This window comes from Hippopotamus amphibius, chromosome 3 (assembly GCF_030028045.1).
Source record: "Hippopotamus amphibius kiboko isolate mHipAmp2 chromosome 3, mHipAmp2.hap2, whole genome shotgun sequence".
Lineage (NCBI taxonomy): Eukaryota > Metazoa > Chordata > Mammalia > Artiodactyla > Hippopotamidae > Hippopotamus > Hippopotamus amphibius.
This window is the reverse complement of record NC_080188.1, coordinates 171,870,616-171,893,866: the sequence shown is the minus strand read 5'-3', so window position 1 is coordinate 171,893,866 and position 23,251 is coordinate 171,870,616. Positions and strand designations below refer to the sequence as shown.

The 23,251-nt window shown below is 38.2% G+C and overlaps 2 protein-coding genes across 8 annotated transcripts in view; both read left to right on the top strand.

The window, feature by feature from the left end:
• Positions 1–23,251, top strand: part of RASAL2 (RAS protein activator like 2) — a 367,842-nt gene that overhangs the window by 203,926 nt on the left and 140,665 nt on the right. The gene's annotated exons all lie outside the window — the stretch shown is intronic.
• LOC130850188 (interleukin enhancer-binding factor 2-like) lies at positions 11,772–13,373 on the top strand. Its single transcript, XM_057729591.1, has one exon. It carries the CDS (start codon positions 11,827–11,829, stop codon positions 12,997–12,999), a length of 1,173 nt encoding a protein of 390 aa, XP_057585574.1. The 5' UTR covers positions 11,772–11,826; the 3' UTR covers positions 13,000–13,373.

Below are 23,251 nucleotides of genomic sequence, written 5' to 3'. Positions count from 1 at the left end.
AACTAATGATGACTCTCTTTTTATTCCCAAGACATTCACTGTTAGGAGTATCTATATTGATAGATAATTTATGAAGTATTTTCAAGATGCTAGAATCTTCTTTAAAAACACAGGGTGGTAATGATAATATTGAAAGAAGGGGAAATGAGAGTAATGAAGATTTAATATTATAGGAAATATATCCTTCCATTTTTCAAATAATAGAATTTTATTTTTTTCACATTTTATTTTTTTAATTTTTATTTTATATTGGAACATAGTTGATTGACAATGTTGTGTTAGTTTCAGGTGTACAGCAAAGTGATTCAGTTATACATACACATGTATCTATGCTTTTTCAAATTTTTTTCCCATTTAGCTTATTGCAGAATATTGAGCAGCATTCCCTGTACTATACAATAGGTCCTTATTGGTTATCTGTTGTAAATATAGCAGTGTGTTGATCCCAAACTCCCAATCTATCCCCGCCACCCCCGGTAACCATAAGTTTGTTCTCTAAGTCTGTGAGTCTGTTTCTGTTTTGTAAAGAAGTTCTTAAATAATAGAATTTTAAATGCTGATAAATAATGACTGTGTACAGCAGCACTCAATATACAAATTGGCTATTAAATTTATATATATATATATAAGTATATGTTATTATATGTCCTTTGGTGTGTAAAAGCTTTTTTGTTTGATGTAGTTCCATTTCTTTATTTTTGCTTTTGTTTCCTTTACCTAAGGAGACATATCCAACAAATACTGCTAAGAACAATGTTAAAAAACATACTGCTTTTGTTTTCTTCTAGGAGTTTTATGGTCCTAGGTCTTACTTTTAGGTCTTTAATCCTTTTTGAGTTTATTTTTGCTTATGGTGTAAGAGAGTAGTCCAGTTTGAATCTTTTGCACGTGGCTGTTCAGTTTTCCCAACACCATTTATTGAAGGGGCTATCTTTTCCCTATTATATATCTTTGCCTCCTTTGTCATTGATTAATTGGCCATATAAGCATGGGTTTATTTGTCTTACATTGATCTTTGTGTCTCTTTTTGTGCCAGTCCTATACTGTTTTGATTACTGTAGCTTGTAGTAGAGTTTGAAATCAGGGAACATGATACCTCCAGCTTTGTTCTTCTTTTTCAATATCATTTTGGCTTTTTGAGTTCTTTTATGTTTTCATACAAATTTTTAGATTTTTTTTCTATTTCTGTGAAAAATGTCATTGGTATTTTTTTTTAATATTTATTTATTTATTGGCTGCGTTGGGTCTTCGTTGCTGCACATGGACTTTCCCTAGTTGCGGCAAGTGGGGGCTACTCTTCATTGTGATGCACGGGTTCCTCACTGCAGTGGCTTCTCATTGTGGAGCACGGGCTCTAGGTGTGTGGGCCTCAGTAGTTGTGGCACATGAGCTCAATAGTTCTGGCCCACGGGCTCTAGAGCACAGGCTCAATAGTTGTGGCACAGGGGCTCCGCTGCTCTGCAGCATGTGGGATCTTCCTGGAGCAGCGATCGAACCCATGTCCCCTGCATTGGCGGGCAGATTCTCAACCACTGCACCACCTAGGAAGTCCCGTCATTGGTATTTTGATGGGGATTGCATTGAATCTATAGATTGCTTTGGGTAGTATGGTCATTTTATTTATTTTTTATTGTTTTATTTTTTAAAGATTTATTTTATTATTTATTTATTTATTTTGGGCTGCATTGGGTCTTTGTTGCTGTGCACGAGCTTTCTCTAGTTGTGGAGAGTGGGGGCTACTCTTCATTGCAGTGCGTGGGCTTCCCATTGCGGTGGCTTCTCTTGTTGCGGAGCACGGGCTCTAGGCATGCGGGCTTCAGTAGTTGCAGCACAAGGGCTCAGTAGTTGTGGCTCATGGGCTCTAGAGCACAGACTCAGTAGTTGTGGCGCATGGGCTTAGTTGCTCCGGGGCATGTGGGATCTTCCCGGCCCAGGGCTCGAACACGTGTCCCTTGCATTGGTAGGTGGATTCTTAACCACTGCGCCACCAAGGAAGCCCCAGTATGGTCATTTTAAAAATAATTTTTCCCATCTGTGATCATGGTTTATCTTTCCATTTGTTCATGTTGTCTTTAATTTCTTTCAGCAGTATCTTATAATTTTCTGCCTACCAGTGTTTTAATCCTTGGTTAGATTAATTCCTAGGTATTTTGTTCTTTTTGATACAGTTGTAAATGGAATTGTTTTCTTAATGTCTCTTTCTGATCATTATTAGTGTATAGAAATGCATCAGGTTTCTTATGTTAATTTTGTAGCCTACAAATTTACTGAATTCATTTATTAGTTCTAATAGTTTTTTTGGTGGCATCTTTAGGATTTTCTACATATAGTATCATGCCATCTGTAAATAGTGACAGTGTTACTTCTTCCTTTCCAATTTGGATTCCTTTCATTTCTTTTCTTCTTGTCTGCTATAGCTGAGACTTTGAGTACTGTGTTGAATAAAGGTGTCCAGAGTGGGCATCCTTGTCTTGTTACTGATCTTAGAGGAAATGCTTTTAGCTTTTCACTGTCTCACATGATGTTGGCTCTGGATTTGTTATATATGGCCTTTATTATGTTGAGGTATGTTCCCTTTATACCCACTTTGTTGAGAGTTTTTATCATAAATGGATGTTGAATTTTGTTGGAAGCTTTTTCTGCATCTGTTGAGAGTTGATTGTATGATTTTTTTTTTCAGTTTGTTAATGTGGTGTATCACATTGATTGACATGCAGGTATTGAATTATCCTTGCATTTCTGGGATAAATCCCAATTCATCGTGGTGTATAATCCTTTTATTGTATTGTTGAATTTGGTTTGCTAGTATTTGCCAAGGATTTTTGCATGTTATGTTTATCAGTGATATTGGCCCATTAATTTTTTTTTTTTGGTCATGGCTGCTTTTATCAGAGTGATGGTGGCTTCATAGAATGAGTTCAGAAGCATTCCGTTCTCTTCAGCTTTTGGGAATAGTTTAAGAAAGGTGTTAACTCTTTAAATGTTTGGTAGAATTCACCTGTGAAACGCTCTGGCTCTAGACATTGTTTATTGGGAGTTTTTTAAAAATTACTGATTAAATTTCCTTCCTGGTAATCAGTCTGTTCATATTTTCTGTTTCTTCCTGATTCTGTCTTAGGAGATTGTACATTTCTAGTTAACTCATGGTCTTTTGTATTTCTGTGCAGTAACGTCTCTCATTTCTGATTTTATCTATTTGGAAACTCTTTTTAAATTCATATTCTTTATGAGTCTGGCTAAAGATTTATCAGTTTTTGTTTATCTTTTCAAAGAACCTTAATTTCATTGCTTCTTTCTTTTCCTTTCTTTCTCTCTCTTTCTTCCTTCCTTCCTTCCTTCCTTCCTTTCTTTTTCTTTCTTTTCCTCCCTGTCTTCCTCTCTCTCTCTTTCTTTCTCTCCTTGTATTTCTTTTCTAATCTTTATGATTTCTTTCTTTCTCCTATCTTTGAGTTTTGCTTGTTGTTCTTTCTTTTCTTTTCCTAGTTCTTAAGTGTAAGGCTAGATTGTTTATTTGAGATTTTTCTTGTTTCTTGAGGCCAGCTTGTATCACTGTAAACTTCTCTCTTAGAACTGCTTCTGCTGCATCCCATAGATTCTGGATCATTGTATTTTCATTTTCATTTGTCTCCAGGTATTTTTTGACTCTCTCTCTGATTTTTTCAATGATCCATCGGTTGTTTAGTAACATACTGTTTAGGCTCCATATATCTGTGTGTTTTGCAGTTTTTTTCTTGTGGTTGATTTCTAGTCTCATACTGTTGTGTTCAGAAAACATGCTTGATATGATCTCAGTCTTCCTAAATATATTGATATTTGTTTTGTGGCCTAGGATGTCATCTATCTCAGAGAATGTTTCATGTGCACTTGAAAGGAGTGTGTCTTCTGCTTTTGGATAGACTGTTCTTTGTATATATCTATTACATTCAAATAGTTTATGTGTTGTTTAAAGGTCAGTGTTTCCCTACTGATATCTGTCTGGATGATTTTTCCACTGAGGTAAGTGGGGTGTTAAAGTCTCCTACTATTGTTTTCTTACTGTCATTTTTTCCCTTCAGTTTTTGCTAATATTTGCTCTATGTATTTAGGTATTCCTATGTTGGATGCATATATATTTACAATTATTATGTCTTCTTATTGAATCAATCCCTTTATCTTTATGTAATGTCTTGTCTCCTGTTACAGTCTTGGTCTTAAATTATATTTTTTTCTGATATAAGTATTGTTGCCCTGGCTTGCTTCTCATAGAATTTAGTGTTATGTTTGGATTCCTTTCTCTCATTTTGGTGTGTATCTATTATATACTTTTGGTTTGTAGTTACCATGAAGTTCATATGTAACAACTTATATGTGATTATTTTAAGTTGATGATCTCTTAAGTTTGAACATATTTTTTAAAAAGATTGATTGATTGATTGATTGATTGATTTATGGCTGTGTTGGGTCTTCATTCCTGCACATGGGCTTTCTCTAGTTGTGGTTAGCAGGGGCTACTCTTTGTTGTGGTGTGCGGGCTTCTCATTGCGATGGCTTCTCTTGTTGGGGAGCACAGCCTCTAGGCACACAGGCTTCAGTAGTTGTGGCACACGGGCTCAGTAGTTGTGGCTCCCGGGCTCTAGAGCACAGGTTCAGTAGTTGTGGCACGTGGGCATAGTTGCTCCATCGCCTGTGGGATCTTCCCAGACCAGGGATCAAACCCGTGTCCCCTGCATTGGCAGGCAGATTCTTAACCACTGTACTACCAGGGAATTCCAATTCAAACACATTTTAACCACCCTACATTTAACACCCCCCACCGATGTTTAATGTTTGTGACAACATATTTTACATCTTTTGTTTTATCTATCCCTTAACCACTTATTGTAGATATAGATGATTTTACTACTTTTGTCTTTGAACCTTCCTACTAACTTTGTTAGTGGTTGATTTACTACCTTTACTGTATGTTTGCCTTTACCAGTGAGATTTTTCCTTTTGTAATTATCATATTTCTAATTGTCATCTTTTCTTTTCTACTTAGTATTTTTTATAAAGCTAGTTTATAAACATTTTTTATAAAGTTAGTTTAATGATGCTGAACTCTTTTAGCTTTTGCTTGTCTGTAAAACTCTTTTATCTCTCCTTCAAATCTGAATGATAACCTTGCCAAGTGGAGAATTCTTGGGTGTAGGTTTTTTTGTTTTTTTTTCCCATCACTTTAAATATATCATACTACTCTCTTCTGGCCTGCAAAATTTCTGCTGAAAAGTCAGCTGATAGTCTAATGGTTGTTCCCTTGTACTCACTAGTTGCTTTTCTCTTGCTGCTTTTAAAATTCTCTTGTTACCTTTAATTTTTGCGCTTTAATTATAATGTGTCTGTGGTAGACCTCTTTGGGAGTTCATTTGTTTATAACGTTCTATGTTTCCTGGACTTGGATGTCTTGGATATTCGTTTCCTTTTCCAGATTAGGGAAGTTTTTGGCTATTATTTCCCAAATAAGTTCTTTGTCCCTCCCTCTCTCTTTCTTCTGCTTTTGGTACCCCTATAATGTGAATGTTAGTATGCTTGATGTTGTCTCAGAGGTGTCTTTTTTTTTTAATTCTTTTTTCTTTTTTGTTCAGCTTGGGTGATTTCTAGTACTCTGTCTTTCAGTTCACTGACCTGTTCCTCTGTATCATCTAATCTACTTTTGATTCCTTCTAGTACATTTTTTATTTCAGTTATTGTAGTCTTCAGCTCTGTTTGGTTCTTCTTTGTATTTTCTGACTCTTTGTTAAACTCCTCACTGTGTTCATCCATTCTTCTCCCAAGTTCGTTGAACATTTTTATGGTCATTACCTTGAACTCTTTATCGGGTAGATTGCTTATGTCTTCTTTGCTTAGTTCTTCTTCTGGGATTTTGTCTTGTTCTGTGTTTTGGAACATATCCTTCTATCTCCTTGTTTTGCCTAATTCTCTTTCTCTGTATTAGGTAGGTCAGTTACGTTACTTGATTTTGGGTAAGTGGCCTTATGTAGGAGACATGTAATGAGGCCCAGCAGGACATCCCTCTCTGGTCACCAGAGCTATATACTCTAGGGGTGCTCCCTATGTGGGCTCTGTGGGCCCTTCTGTTGTGTTGGGGCTGACTATGGTGGGTAGGCTGATAGGCAGGACTGGCCTGTGGCCCAGAAGGCTGCCAGGCCCTGCCTCATTCAGTGGCTGCCATCCTGCTGGTCCTAAAGCCATTTTTTATTTTACTCTTCTGAGCTAGATTTAGATTAACAGCTAAGTCATTTTTTAAATGAGGAAATCGGTTCTAAGTCAAGGTGTCAGACCACAGTTTCCTCTAAGTTATAAGTGGACGTTTAGATTCCTAATTTGCTCTTTTATCTTTCTCACCAGCCTCATCCTGAAATAGTAGAGATTAATTCAGTTTTGTGAAAGGTGATTTCAAGGCAGGGCTGCCCATCTAGTTGCACAAATGTATGTATTGCCCAACAACTAGGGGTACATGTCATTTAATTATCATTGTTGATTTGTCCTTGTTTTGTAAAATGTCCAGCAGGTGGCAGGAAGGTGTCTTAAATAAAGCATTCCTTTTCTGATTCAGTTAAGTCATTTGTATAGGCAGTTGTCGGGGTTGCTGGAAATCCAGAAGACTTGGGGAAGGACACAAGAAGACATGAAGGAAGGAGAAATCATGAAGGAACTGTAGACCAGCTACTTGCTAAGTTTAGAAAACTGTATCATGTCTTAATATTTAAGTTAGTCTAATGAACTTTTTTTTTAACTTAAATAAAATACATTATATTCTTCAACTTTGTATACTTTTAAAATATTTTTTTAATTGAGGTAACATTGTTTTTTTTTAAAAGAATTTTATTGAGATATTAGTTGACATACCATAAACTGCATATATTTTGACTGTATACTTTTATAACGATCTGGAAGTTCAGGCCAGAGTTTTCAAGTTTGGTCCCATGTCGTGAGAGGCCCCACAAACAGGCATGTGGACAGCCTGGCTGATCCAGTCAAGCTCTGTTGAGGTTGGTGCCCCAAAACACCCGAGTAGAGACCTCTAAAATGTGATGCCAGGCGAGGTGCCTCTCTTGACCAGTCCCAAGGCAGCGTTAACCTTAGTAAGCACTATGGTGATTGGAGAATTGGATGGGAATGATAATGAAACAATGAGGAATGGTTTTTGATTCAGCGTGTACTTCTGAGGAGAGAATGGTGGATTGAACATAAGCATATAATTGTATTCCTCCCAGAAACCCCACTACAGCTAAAAGGGATATCCTTTTAAAGACATGGTCCTTCAAGGATAAGGAGAATGGCAAAGATGAAAAAACCACAAAAACCAATAATACATAATAATAAATTGAAAGCGGGAAAGCAAACTGAGTATGGTAAATGACCCAGCTGACCAGAGAAAGCCAAATCTTAATCTAGCAATGAAGAAAGCCAGGAACCAACCTGATTTTTACCACAGAATCTTCAAATAGCTCAGGAATCGATGGCATCAGGAACACATAGTAGTAGATCCCTCAGTCTTCTCCTCTTCCCCAGACCACTGAGCAGTTGCTCTTCTCACAGCCACCTCTACCCTAATGGAAGGCTACAGGTTAATTCTCTGGGGGAGAAAACGCAAGGGAATGTCCCTGGACTGGGACATACCAGGCAAAACTGAGAACACAGGGCACTTTACCAAATACAAGGGAGTAAAACGAATACCTGCATACTGAATGATGACACCCCTCCACCTGTCTGCCTCACTTGCCTTTACCCTCCAGGCAGGAGATCAGTGCCATTGGGATATTTACCCAGCCCAAGAAGAAAGACCTAAGGACAATGACATTCCCAAGGCTAGTAGTCATCAGAGGGAAGGCCTCTAGCTTGAAAGAAAAAAATCCAAAACAAATAAAAATGAAAAACAAAAGGAAAAAGAAACTTGGAGGAATGGAGATATGCAGGCAATAGAAAACTTAAAAAAAAAAAATTATCTTCAGAGAGAGAAAATATTACATAAATGAGATAAGAACTGAATGTTACACAAAGCCAAAATGCTGCTGTGCATTTAAAAAAAAAAAGTGTAACAGAAATAAAACTCAATAGAAGGGTTGGAAGACGAAAATGAGGAAATATCCCAGAAAGTAGAGGAAAAAAAAGAAAATAATTATAGTATCAGTTTAGGAAGTCAAAACAATGAGTTCCAGAAAAAGAAGAACAAGGGGAGGAAATCACTAGCAAAATAATTTAAGAAAATTTCCCACAACTGAAGGATACGAAGTTCCAGATTGAAAGGAATTACTAAGTGCCTACGACAAGGCACATTTTCGGGAAATTTCACTTTGTCTCTGATGACGAAGAGGCCGTTTTACAAGTTGCCAACGAAAGAAAAAATAGATTACAAACTAAGGATCAGAAATCAGAATGGCTTCAGACTTCTATCAGCAATTTTGGAAGCTAGGAAACAATGAGGAATACCCTCAAAATTCTGAAGGAAGATTATTTGAATGTACAGTGTATTTAACTATAAGCCATTAGTCGCACATGAGGATCAAATATATTTTCAGACATGCAAGGTTAAAAAAATTACTCCGTACACATCATTTCTCCTGAGGCTAATGGGATATATTCTTCAGCAAGAACGAGCAGGATGTGGGATATAGGATAGGAGATTCAACCCAGGGGAGAAACAGAGGGAGCCCTCAGGAGAATGCTGCAGGGGGAACCCGGTTACTAGCTCCGAGGCAGTCACAGAAGGATGACAGCCAGTTCAGACCAGAGCAGTCAGAAGGCTGTGGTGAAGACTTCTCCAGGAAGACCAAATTGATATAAATGAACTAATTAAAACAACAGGGAAAAACAACAACAACAACAACAACAGGAAGAGAATTTTGGATTGAAATGACAATAAGGACATAGAAATCTATGCAAATAAACATCCAGACAATAACTAAAGCAAGTTTCCATGCTTGTTCAATACTAGTTGTAGCATCCTCTTAGACTTGAGGTGATAAGCAACATAAATACTTTTGTGACTAAAACCAGCTTCCTCCCACTTTATTTTAAGTATTTAATTTATAAAATTTACTGTTTTAGAAGCTACATAGGTTAAACCCAAAATAGCACACTTGAGTCACTCCCAGTTCTGCTTTCTCACTGGTTCACTTAACATCCTTCTCCAGGAACTGGCGCATTCTAAGGTTTTAGTATGGTAGCTGGTTCTAGAACTGACTAGAATTTAGGACACTCTAGGGCTATCTCAGTTCTTCATCAGCCTTTTCTAAAAAGCAGCTTATTTGTGCTCATTACCTAATCATATTTTTCTGTACCTTGAAATCTGATTTCATCTGCCACTGAAATTTTCGGCGGTATCAGAGATGTGGTAAGTTTTGTAACTGCTATCCTCTTCACCTTCTGACTCTCTTCAGAGTCTGTAATGATTGACTTCCCTCTCCTCTTTAAAGCTCTCCTTTCTTGACTTCTCTGACTTTTTTCTCTTGGTTGTGTTTCTCCCTCATGGTACCTTCTTGACTATTTCCCTCTTTGTAAGTGCAGGTACCCAAAGGTTTTATCCTTACCCTTCTTTGCTTGCTTTGTCCTTTCTCTGTAGATGACTTCACCTATTTTCATGTTTCCAAATGTCATCTTGGTGCCAGTAACTTTTAAGTCTCTATTTCTGGCTTTAATTTCTCAGTTCCAGACCTGAATTCCCAACTGGTCATCTGAACATCTCTACTGGAATGTTCAAAACTGAAGCCATTTTCTTTGCGAAGCTCCGTTTGTCATCCACTCCCTCCCCTACAGCCTGTTGTTCTCCTGTGACTGCAGCTTCTGTTAATATGACCGCCATCCTTCTAGTCCTTCTGACTTTACATTACTCATTTGTTTCTACCTAGATGTCTTAATAACTACCCATGTATCTCTGCTTGGTTCTGTTTTCTTCTTTTTATGTTACTCCTTTCACTGCTTGTTTGGCATTATCTTCTTAAAAGCAGTAATTGAATCACATTACCTTCTTTCTTTAAACACTTTTAATGGATCTCTGTTATCTGTAGGATGAAATCCAAATTTGCAATGACACTACAGATCCTCTGTATTCTGACCCAGACTTGGCTCTCTGACTTCATCTTTTTTTACCCACCACAGATACTTTGGGTTCTGGCCATGCAGCACTGCTTCAAGTTTCCTGGGCATTCTCATACCTGGGCTTCTGCTCACCTTGGGCCATCAGCCTGGATTGTCTTGCTCTGCTCTCTCACTCCACCGCCCTCATCTGTGATAGTCCCATTTGTCCTGAGGCCCAATTAGATATCACCTCTTGGCAATTGTTTCCTTTATTCCACTAATCAGAATTCACAGCATTTATCTCTGTGAAATAAAACAGCTCCGTTTTTAACCTCTAGTACTGAATGTATGTCCTTAAGCTTTTAACAAGTTATTAGTGTGTGTCTTCTTTGTTAGATTGAAACCTCTTATTTAACAAGACTGTATCTTTACTTCAGTGTCACCACGGCAACTAGCAGGTTGTTTTGTGCATCATTGCAGGTTGAGTGAGTGAGTGATTGTTGAGCAAATGACTGATGAGAGACACATTAGAGAAACCCTTGCTTGACTTTTTCAGTTGAGGCACTTCGAAGTGAAAAGTATTCTTAGACATGCGAAGTATTTCCTCTCCCACCCCCCCACAGGGAAAACCACATCCACTTCAGAGAAATAGTTTAGGAACGAAATTAGAGAATTAGTATCATTATGCGGCCACAAGGACTATAAACAGTTATATTACAGTCACAACTGTTGGTTCTGATAAGTGCAAAGTTGGTGTGCACCATTGTCCAAGTTAAGTCATAGCGTCCAGTGCGCCTGGTTACAGATGTCAGATCTGAACTCTTAGAGTGTGCTGCTGGTTAATATTGTAACCGTGGTTGTGTTAGTGAGCATAACATCTGTGCTTTTTAAAAAGATTCTGTTAGTTCTAAATAGCTTTTATTATTTTCTTGGTCCTATACAGAATGGTAAGAGAAAATACATTCTTTTAATAATAGAAAATGATCTTTTTATCCTTTCTGCTGCATTTCAGTTTGATAGCATAAATGTGTGTGCTATTGTTGGAGTTCTGGTTAAGAGATTAATTAGTATATCAAAATCACAGGAGCAGATTTAGCAGTTATTTTGCAAATAGGGGGTTTGCTGCTTAGGAAAGAAAGTGCACACCTATGACTGGGACTCTACATTCTCTCTGGAAGGATTGCTTTTATCAGAGGCAGTCATGGGGCAGTGGAAATGGCACAATCTTTGAAGTTGCTCTAACTGGACTCAAATTCCGTCTCTTCTCTTCGTTAACCCTCAGCCTCAGCTTCCTTATCTGATGAGATTTTTTATTGTGATTTGAAAGAAGAATGCATGACCAACAACATAAATTTTTGTTTGAAACAAACTTCGATTCTCTCTGACTCTTATAAAACCGTGTAACCAGTGAGATAATAGAGTGTTATGTTTCTCATTTTGCTTGGACAATCAACCCAATAAAGAAATTTGAGGTGTGGCATCTTAGGAAGCATCCTGTCTCTGTATCTCAGGACTTTACTCGTTTGTTTTTTCCATTTTTACTTGCACAGTTTGGCAAATTCCTTTCTTATAAAGTACAGTCATAATTCACCATTCTGTTATGTAACTTGAGGTAGAAGGGTGGGAGTGGAGTTGTTTATAGTGCATCTTGAGATTTATTTTCGAGACTTGATTTAGGCTCTTGGCTGCTATAGAAACTTTTCCAGAAAGGAAAAATATATGATTAAGATCAGTTGAGGGGGAGGAAAGGGGCGGTTGGTGCGGTCTCCATTGTTCGGGATCTAGGACGCCATGAGGGGTGACAGAGGCCGTGGTCGTGGCGGGCGCTTTGGTTCCAGAGGAGGCCCCGGAGGAGGGTTCAGGCCCTTTGTGCCACATATCCCATTTGACTTCTATCTGTGTGAAATGGCCTTTCCCCGGGTCAAGCCAGCGCCTGATGAAACTTCCTTCAGTGAGGCCTTGCTGAAGAGGAATCAGGACCTTGCTCCCAATTCTGCTGAACAGGCCTCTATCCTTTCTCTAGTGACGAAAATAAACAATGTGATTGACAATTTGATTGTGGCTCCAGGGACATTTGAAGTGCAAATTGAAGAAGTCCGACAAGTCGGATCATATAAAAAGGGAACAATGACTACAGGACACAATGTGGCTGACCTGGTGGTAATCCTGAAGATTTTGCCAACATTGGAAGCCGTTGCTGCACTAGGGAACAAGGTCGTGGAGAGCCTAAGGGCACAGGATCCTTCTGAAGTTTTGACCATGCTGACCAATGAAACTGGCTTTGAAATCAGTTCTTCTGATGCTACAGTGAAGATTCTCATTACAACAGTGCCACCCAACCTCCGAAAACTGGACCCAGAACTCCACTTGGATATCAAGGTGTTGCAGAGTGCCTTAGCAGCCATCCGACATGCCCGCTGGTTTGAGGAAAATGCTTCTCAGTCCACAGTTAAAGTTCTCATCAGACTGCTGAAGGACCTGAGGATTCGTTTTCCTGGCTTTGAGCCCCTCACTCCCTGGATGCTTGACCTACTTGGGCACTATGCTGTGATGAACAACCCCACCAGACAGCCTTTGGCCCTAAATGTGGCATACAGACGATGCTTGCAGATTCTGGCTGCAGGACTGTTCCTGCCAGGGTCAGTGGGTATCACTGACCCCTGTGAGAGTGGCAACTTCAGAGTACACACAGTCATGACTCTGGAACAGCAGGATATGGTCTGCTACACAGCTCAGACTCTGGTCCGAATCCTCTCACATGGTGGCTTTAGGAAGATTCTTGGCCAGGAGGGTGATGCCAGCTATCTTGCTTCTGAAATATCCACCTGGGATGGAGTGATAGTGACACCTTCAGAAAAGGCTTATGAGAAGCCACCAGAGAAGAAGGAAGGAGAGGAAGAGGAGGAGAATACAGAAGAGCCACCTCAAGGAGAGGAAGAGGAAAGCATGGAGACTCAGGAGTGACCTCCCTGTTTCTTCATCCCCCTTTCTGACCCAAGGAGAAGACTGGAGCCTAAGCTAACTGCTACTGGGCTTTATGTGGTGGCATTTCTGAAGGATAGGGGAGACAGGAATGAAGATTAAAAAGACTATAGAAGGAAGTGTCATTCCACTGGGTTCTGAAACTGGCTTAGTAGCCAGAAGTCTCCCATTTATGACCTATGCCATCCATCTATAGTGAAGCAAGGATACCAGCTTTTCTTCCTAAAACTCCAGAATCCCGAGCTCCTGGAAGCGTCTCAACCAGTATACTTTGTTGTTGAAATGTCGTGAACTGTTAGTGTTTGGATTTTTTTTTTTTTTTCTAAGAAAAAAGATTAAAGTACTTCCTAGTAAAAAAAAAAAAAAAAAAAAGATCAGTTGAGCAAAATTATCTAAACATTGCTTACTTTACTTTTGCCAGCGGTCTCCCACCCCCGCCCCCTTCACTCTTCGTCCTTCTCTGTCTCTCTACCCCTCCTCCCCTTCTGTCTCCCCAACCCTCCCTACCCCCTCCTCCTGTTCTTTTTTTGGAGGGAGAGGAGCAGGATTGGCTCAGCTATTTACTGAAGTCTTTTTAGTTTATATTTCAAACAGAAAGATTTGTAAATCAGATAGGTAGAAAATCTAGTTGAGTTTCTGTCCAAAACAGACTGGAGCTGCCTCTGGGGATGAAGCGTGTTTTGTTATGACCCTTTTGGCACTCACCTGCCATCTAATTTCTACAATAACAATACTTAAGAAAGGAAGCTCCCAAGTTTCTCATAAAGCTGTTGTGTCTGCTGAATTGTTCTGGTTACTTTCTTTTCTCTGAAGTCTACAGAATTCTCTGAAATTTTCTTTCCTGTTGTCTTCAAAAATTTACACATTAACTTTTTCCCATTTTAATTAATAGTTAATATATCACAACAGGAAATTCCCATCCATTTCATTTTTTTCCTTTGCTTACAAAATAATTTTTATTTTATCTGTGTTTAGCATGTTATTTCTAACTCTACAGAGTAGAGAATAACAGGAAAAATTCAAGGTGGAAAAAAGAAGATGGATTCTTGGGATAGGAAGGAAGTATAAGAGACTGAATTAGAAAGAACACTGGTAATAAAGGTTGCTACTTTATGTCAGTTCATTTTTTCAACTTAGAGGCCTTTGGTTTTTTTCCGTTTTACTTTAATCAAAGTAGTGCCATCAAAGAGTCAAAAACATATTTAAACAAGCCTTTCGTAATTAATTTTTAAAAATAGGAATTGTAGGGAAGTATTCAGATGTGTGTATTAGGAACCAGATGAGCTAGGGAGGGAACCTGTGAAATAATACATTGGGATTGACTGAAAGTAAGAGAGTGAAAAATATATTTAAAAGCAGAATATCATCAGCAGTGCACAAAAAAACAATTAGATAAAAATAGCCTTGGCGTAGCTGCTAAAAGCTAGAAAGTTCCACAGTGGTACGTAAGCCTCCCAAAAAAGAAACCACATGCAGAATAGGAGTGAGGAGAAAATGTGCCCTCTTCTTTGACATCAGTGATACAGCATAGGATCATAGGTAAAGATGAGCTTTCATAACTAAATGTGTTAACCAAAGTTAACAAATTAGAATTATACTGAACTTTTCATAAGCTTCCCCAAACTTAGCAATGAATTTAACTGCTCTGTTGTATTTATGCCAAATAACACATTCTTGTATAGTATTTGTCCTAGTCAGTTCCCACTACTGTAATAGGATACCGTAGATGGGGTGGTTTAAACAGCAAACAGATTTGATGTCTGCTAAGGTCTCTCTTCTGGGTTGCAGACTGCTGACTTCTTATATCCTCACATGGTGGCAAGAGGGCCTGGGAGCTCTCTGGGATCCCTTTTATAAGAGTACCAATTCTATTCATGAGAGTTCCACCCTCATGACCTGATTGCCCCCTTAAAGGCCACAACTCCTAATCCCAACAAGTTGGGGGTTAGAATTTGAATACATGAATTTTGGAGGGATACCAACATTTAGTCCATTGCAGTACTGTTGTCACACCATCATGTAAATATTGTAAGACCCTTACTGAAGGATCAGTTTGATGCAGTAGTAATGTCCGGGTAAATAGAATAATTTCATTCTAACTAACATTTCTTCTCTATTTTGAATGAAACTTAAACATTTCCAAACTCTTTAAAATTCTACTATTCGTATGTATCCAAGTTTAGTTGCTGTCATTGAGAACTTCTTAATAGCTTTTTTTAAAGTGCACTATATTCTAGTATCCATTTAAGTTAGGTGGATTCTTGAGGCTAGAAAGTATTTTTAATTAGAAACTGGATATCAGAAAACTGTTAAAATACCATGGAGACTGTAATTAATAACATCATAATCTGTTGTTGAATCTGAAGGCATGATGGGCAGGAAGACAACTTTACTGATTCTTGTAGCTACAAAAACAATATAGAAAATCCAAGAGGAATATATAGTAAAAATCCAATAGGAAGAACAGAATATATACCTGGTGTAGTGAATTGATGGCCTTCAAAAATGTCGTAATCTCCAAGTGGCCACATCCTGGTATCCCGAACCTGTGAATGTCACTTTATTTGGGAAAAGGGTCTTTGCAGAAGTAATTAAACTAAGGATCTCTGGAGACCATCCTGGATTATCTGGATAGGTTCTAAATCCAATGACAAATGTCCTTATAAGAGTCAGAAGAGAAGAAGACATAGAGAGGAGAAAGCCTTGTGAAGCAGAAACAAAGATTAGAGTAACATAGACACAAGCCAAGAAGTGTCTGAAGCTACTAAAAGTTGGAAGAAGCAAGGAAAAGATTCTCCCCTTTGGCCTTTGGAGGAAGTGCAGCTTTGTCTATACCTTAATTTTGGACTTCTGGTCTCCAGGAAACCAAGAGAGAGAATTTTGTGCTGTTTTAAGCCACTCAGTTTGTGGTAATTTGCTATGGCAGCCCTAGCAAACTAATGCACTTGGGTTTTTTCCTGATGAATTCGGTAAATTATTAAATAATTAGTATGCTGTATAGACTTTATCTCAACTCACTTCCTATCATGTTTTTTGGATACAATACCATAAAATGGCTATTTTAAGTGTGATTCTTCCTGTTTCTTAGTATCACTGATTGCTCTATCAGTTTTATTTCTTTATATTTTTAAAATAAAAATAAAGAATACTTATGAATATGAAGAAACAGGCAGTGTGGCCAGATGGACACAATGATGATAAAATAGTGACCATGCCAAGGACTGGATATGCGTTCTCGCATCTACTCCTGGCAGTAGTCCTGTGAAATGGGTGCTGTTATTATCCTCATTTTATAGAGAAGAATACTAATGCCAAATGAATGGCAGAATCAAAATTCAAACCCAAATATGTATGACTCAGAATCCACTTTATTCTAGTGTTTCCCCATCCCTTTGTACAAATCGCAATTACCAATTGGCTATTTCTTATTTTATTTATTTTTTAACCAAGTGCCACATACATTTATTTATTTATTTATTTATTTATTTATTTATTTATTTATTTATTTATTGTCTGTGTTCGGTTTTTATTGCTGCAGGTGGGCTTTCTCTAGTTGTGGAGAGGGTCGTCTACTCTTCATTGCAGCGTGCAGACTTCTCATTGTGGTAGCTTCTCTTGTTGTAGAGCACAGGCTCTAGGCACACAGGCTTCAGTAGCTGTGGCTCGTGGGGTCTAGAGTGAAGGCTCAGTAGTTGTGGTGCACGGGCTTAATTGTTCCTCGGCATGTGAGATCTTCCCAGACCAGGGATCGAACCCTTGTCTGCGCCACCAGCAAAGTCCTGGCTATTTCTCATTTTAAATTGACTTAAATTACTGACAGGCAGCTGTGAGACCTTGTCTTGCTTTTTTCTCTTCACACTAGATTTTGTTCCCAATTCAAAGCCCTACAGAGTGACTGACTTAACAAATCATCTTTCCTTATGGAGATAATCCTTTCATTCATCATATATATTTTTAAAATTTCTATTATGTGCTGCACACTGTTCTGGCCTATGTGAATAAAGCATTCAAAATAGTCAGCAGTACAGACCAAAATCCCTATCTTCGTGGAGCTTACATTCTGGTAGGGGTAGGCTGACAAAGATAAAGAGCTCTACGTTATGTCATATGGTGACGAATGCAATGGGGGAAAATTGAGGTGGGGTGCAGGATCTAGAGAGTGCTATGGATGGGGAAGGGGGCAGAGGAACATTATATGAGATGGGCAGGGAAAATCTCACTGTTTAAGGGGTCAAGATGTGAAGGAAAAATTCCCAGAACTTGGGATTTCTAGGTGGCGCAGTGGTTAAGAATCTGCCTGCCAATGCTGGGGACACAGGTTCAAGCCCTGGTCGGGGAAGATCCCACATGCCGCGGAGCAGCTAAGCCCGTGTGCTGCAACTATTGAGCCTGCGCTCTAGAGCCTGTGAGCCACAACTATTGAGCTTATGTGCTGCAACTACTGAAGGCCATATGCCTAGAGCCCGTGCTCCGCAACAAGAGAAGCCACCTCAATGAGGAGCCTACACACTGCAACGAAGAGTAGCCCCTGCTTGCCGCAACTAGAGAAAGCCCGTGTGCAGCAACGAAGACCCAACACAGCCAGTTAAGTAAATCAATAAATTTATATTAAAAAAAAACTTCCCAGAACTGAAGGTTATGAGTTTCCAGGTTAAATGAATCTGTTAAGTGCTCAGCAGAGTGAATAAATAAAGCACATCTATGTCAGAGCACATCTTTGGGAAATTTCAGAACATATGTGATGAGGAGGACCTCCTAAAAGTTTTCAGGGACTTAAAACAGAAACAAAAATATGCAATACAGCATTTGAATAAGAGTGGCATCTAAGTTCTTGACAGCAGTGTTAGAGGCTAAGGCCATGGAGTGGTGCTGTTAAAGCTCCAAGTGAACCTGACTTCTAAACTGAAATTGTATGCCAAGCTAAATGATCTGTCAAGTAGCAGAAGGGGTACATTGAAAAGGACAAGAAGAAGATGAAGGGAATCCTCAGAATATTGGTGAAGGAAAGTCCCAGGATGGCAGCCATGTAGCTGGCTGAGAGAGTGTCCAGTGCAAACTGGGCTAAGAGGATGGAAGGCTTTTAGGACCTTCTCAATTTAATCTCAACATCTCTAAATAATATTCTTATACTACTAGTTTTTATTTAGAAATGTTGAGATAAATACCAAAAGAAAAGGCTAAAAATTGAAAGAAGGAATGCCTTTGGTGGGGTGGGTTATGGGGTTGCTATTTTTTTATTAGCCTATTTGATTTTAAGTATAGTTGACATTTTTCCTGCAGTGTACATGTATTACTTAATAAAGCAATGTGTAATTTAAGGAAACAACCTTCTGAATGTGTAAAATCAGCATGATAGTTACTACTTTGTAGGGTTGTGAAAAATAAGATATTAAAATTGTTACCCAGCAGAAAGTTGGCACATACTGGGTGCTCATTAAATGTTTGTTTCTTTCTCTCCACAAGTTTTGCTATATTTTCTGTAAGAAAAGAAACCTTCAGTTCCAAACTGATGTATGAACACGTTTAAAATTCAACTAGTTTTAAGCAGGGTACTGAAATTTCAGACTTTAAGTACAAATTATGCATAGTTTAATAGATTATGACAAACATTCTAGATGCCACATTTTTTGTGAGAACAATTCCTTTCATTAAAAAATAGTCACAGATAGTAAATATATAATCAGAAATGAAGTGCACAGCAAAAAATTAATTTGACAAAAACTTAACATCCTTTCCTTTAACCACTTTGTGTGTACTGCTTACTACCAACAGGACAGGAAAATCTATCTCTGACAATATTTAGATCAGCATTTATTATACATTCAATAAATCTTGGTTGATAATATTGTTGACTAAATTGCCTCAAGTTACCAGAGTCGTTTGTGGCAGCAAAAGTATAAATGTTGTTGACTGCTAAAGTGAAGGCACTAGTTAATTTCAGTTCTACTTTATTACAGCATTACTATCAGGTGACTAGGAAGCCCTACACAGTCTTTTCTCAGAATTACTTCATTGGATAAGTCAAGAAGATTGAGCTAATACTAGCCCATAATATGAGGAACATAAGTGATGTGTTATTTTGTTTTGCTGTTGCTGCTTGAAATATATACCCCAAATTCTACAAGCTACTATCCTGCAATACCTACTGAGAAATTATTTCAAAGAGCATTTCGTTCGTACCTCTCCTTGGGTAATTTATAATGTCAGAATTTTCTTATCAAGGCATCTGCGATTACAGTATAGGGTATGTAGTGTCTTATTTCTAATATTCATGGTAAGAGTAATACTTTTTTGACAAAGTTACAGACTTTTTCACATGATTGTAGTTGCAGGGGGATATACTCTAGACCATGTAATGAACACATTAAAAGTGTTCTCTGGTAAAAGAATTAAACAGTTTTATAAATGGAAGGAAAAGAATACGATTTAGACAATCCAAGGCAATGATGGCTTGTGAGTCCTGGTAAATGAAGAAATCCACAAAGATTTTTATCACAAAAAGGTAAGCTTTTTGAGGCAAAGAATATGTCAAATCAAATTCCCCCCCTGACTTTTTATAGCCTCCCTCCCCAAACACACAGAATACTATTTTTATTTTATTTTACTCAACAAATACTTATATAGTGATTTCTGCCAGGGATTGTTCTAAGCACTTTACAAATATTTATTTACTTACTTTACTCTGTGAGCTAGATACTACTAGTATCCCTGTTTGTTTACTTTTTTAACATTTAATGAAACCAAGGCAATTCTTTTCCAAGACTCTGTAAGTAGTAAATGGCACTTGCAAATATTCTGTTTTTAAAATTAATTAATTAATTGATTTTTGGCTGCGTTGGGTCTTCCGTTGCTGTACACGGGCTTTCTCTAGTTGTGGCAAGCGGGGGGCCACTCTGTTGCAGTAGGTGGGCTTCTCAGTGCAGTGGCTTCTCTTGTTGTGGAGCACAGGCTCTAGGTGTACAGGCTTCAGTAGTGTTGGCACTCGGGCTCAGTAGTTGTGACTCAGGGGCTCTAGAGCCTAGGCTCAGTAGTTGTGGCGTGCAAGCTTAGTTGCTCCGCGGCACGTGGGATCGTCCCGGACCAGGGCTCGAACCCCTGTCCCTCTGCGTTGGCAGGTGGATTTGTAACCACGGTGCCACCAGGGAAGTCCTGAAAATATTCTTTAAAACTGAGGCAAAAACAAATGCCTAATGACATATTTTTACTGAAACTGAAGTGTTATCTGCATTATATAGAAAAGATAGACTAATATTACTTCAGTTGTGACAGCAGATTAGCGTAATAGGAAGTCAACAAGCCTAACAGATAGTTATGTATCTATTTTTAAAGCCACTGAAGAAAATTTACTTATTTTTGAAGTTTTTGAGGGCTTTAATAAAATTCAGTTTAAGCTCTTCTTTTAAATGAGGATAGCCAGTTGTCACAGGCTTGTCCTTGATTCTCTGAGCACTTTGAGGTATCCATTAATATCCCAGAATGCTTTTAGTTGCTTTTTGCTGTTTATTAATGAATTTTTCATAGAAATAGAAATGTTGCTTTTGTTTCTGTAGTATATTATTACTCATACACTGAAATAAGACTAGAAGAAGATTTGCCTGGATTTTTCCACATAGGTTTTGCTTATTTTTCTTTCAAGTATGGTCCTATTCATATGAAAGCCTGAGTATTGAGAAAGGTGACTGATGTGTGATTTTGCCTGCTCTTTATAATGCTTTCTCCTAACCAATGGCCATTTCAGGTAAGCAAATGCAGTCTACAAAATCTTCTTAGCTGGAAAAGCAAGGCAAAGCTCTAATGCTTAGCCAGAAGTTGTAAAAACATTGTGTAGCCATCAAAAATTGTCACTTGTTTGGCATGTGCCTTTTCTAAACACTTGTGAGTACTTTACTAACCATTATAAGTAACAGATCCTCTGGTCTTTATAATGCCTTTTTATCAGACGAGAAGTGTGCTTTGTGGTCCCATCATATACAAATAAAATGAAATAATAATTAGAATTTCAGTGGCATTTCTGAATAAGAGGGTGACTTTGGTGTTTGTCATTTCAGTTGTAAACAATGATGTCCTTTTCTAATATGAACTCTAAAAAGAATGCAGTGGGAAGGCCACAGCATCAGAATGTCAGTGTGGTTTATGGGGAGACGTTAAAAGAAACTGTGTTTATGGTTAGAAGAAGCTGTGTTTCTAATCCTTTGCTGTGCAAGAGAGGGAGCACACATATGGACTGGTGCACACCTCAGTTTCACTGCTATCGATGCGTGTATCTGCTTGGAAGAGGAGATGACGTGTATTAACAGGATTTTTTGCTTGTTTACTCATTTGTTATTTTGTTTGATAAGAAAATGGGTGTGCAAGTAACTTTTAATTATATGTAGCTAGCTTATTTTTTGTGCCCTTTGATTTTCAGAAAATCATACATCTATGGTTTTAGGGTTTCTTAATGGCTGTCACATTGACTTCTATACCTGTACCAATGTCAGAATTCTGTAATTACTTTTGTAAGGGGTAGGGAGAAAATATACTACCTATATTCTTCAAAGTTCACAAAACATACTATTTGATTGATTTATAACTAGGAAAAAGTACCCTAGCCTTTTAGAAACAAAACGAGTATTTGCTGACATTGAACTTGGAAACACACATAGATACAACCTTCGGTAGTCCACTTATACCTATTTTCAAGCCACTTGTTTATTCAGCAAATATTTATTAAGACTTATTACGTGGCAGACACTATATAAGTTCCAAGAAGGACAAGAACAGAGTGCTGTGTCAAATTATAATAGGACCGTATTTTGACAAGGTGTTGACCAAGCTTTGAATCTGATTGATGCTCTTAGTGATGTTTGAGTTATAAGGTGGAATTCCAGAACCAGGAGAGGCCTTTAAAATTACTCTAACCTTTCATTCAGTGTTTGAATCTTTCTTATTATTCATTTGATCATTGCTGATATTGATATTTGACTATCTTTAACTTACACAAGTGGCATTTTCATGTAGTTCAACCTAATAGAACCATTTATTACGTACAGTGCTGGATCATGACTGTGCAAGGTGGATTAGTCCAGACAACCCTATCCAACTCTCTGTACAGGGGAGAAATGTGGAACCAGTTATTGACTGTATAGTGACTACTTGCAGAAATAAAAAGGCTCAGTGCCCTCATGTAACCAGAATGAATACGCTGGGTGCCAAATTGAGCGTTCTAGTTGTGTGATCCAACTTATCATTTCAAAGCTCCTTCAAGCTCTATGAGGCTCTTCTGACCCATGAGGGATATTCTGCATGCACATGGATTTCAGTTGCTTTATAACTTGAGCTGGTGGCTGGAGGGTGAGCTATTTCCTCAGGCTTCTCCAGCTTCCTAGGGAACTCCTCCCTAATGTTGTAGTTTAAGATTTTATCAGTCTCTTCAGTCTCTACCCCAGAAGCTGCATTTCCCTGGCCACGGCAGCACAACATATGTCTGTGGGTTCATAGACATTAAAAATTACTCTGAGAAGCAACATCTAAGGATAAGGATTTCACCTATTATAAGTAGGTCCTAATTGGGTAAACAATGAAATGGCTGTTTTCCCTTCATATATAACTTGATTTTCTTCAATTAGTTACTTGAAACCATACAAACCTGAGGTAAATTCCTTTATGTTCTTGTTTCACCACATGTACATACGCAGTGCTAGGCTCTGGCATCAGAAAATGGATGTGCTGTGGTCCTTGTCCTCAGGTTATTCTAAAGCACTCCTCAGTCTAAGTACTTACAAAAGGTTTGGTAAATGAAATATATTCTTTGATCCATCCATCCATCCATCCATCCATCTATCCATCCATCCATCCATCCATCCATCCATCCATCCATCCGAGCATCATTTATTAAGTACCTATCAAGCCGGCACCATTCTAGGCTCTAGCAATAAGCTGAAAACAAGACAAGGACCCTCTCTCATCTGCCTTATGTTTTGGTGGGGAAAAGAGACATTAAGCATTAGTACATAGTATAATGTTAGATAATGATGAAGGCTATAAAGAAAAACCACTAGTGGAGAGAAAAAAAAGTACAGAGGAGAATGTAATCAACTCTGGGTAAGAAATAAGGTAAACCACACTAAGAATATAATTTTAAATCTGGGTTTTGAGGGTACATAAGTGTATGACAGGCAGGCCAGGCAAGGAAGGAACTTCTAGATAGAGAAGAAGCAACACCAAGGCTAGAAGGTATAAAACGGGATTACAA

Bases quoted from the DNA above. Each gene is read 5' to 3' on its own strand.
- LOC130850188 (XM_057729591.1), top strand. From the start codon at position 11,827: ATGAGGGGTGACAGAGGCCGTGGTCGTGGCGGGCGCTTTGGTTCCAGA.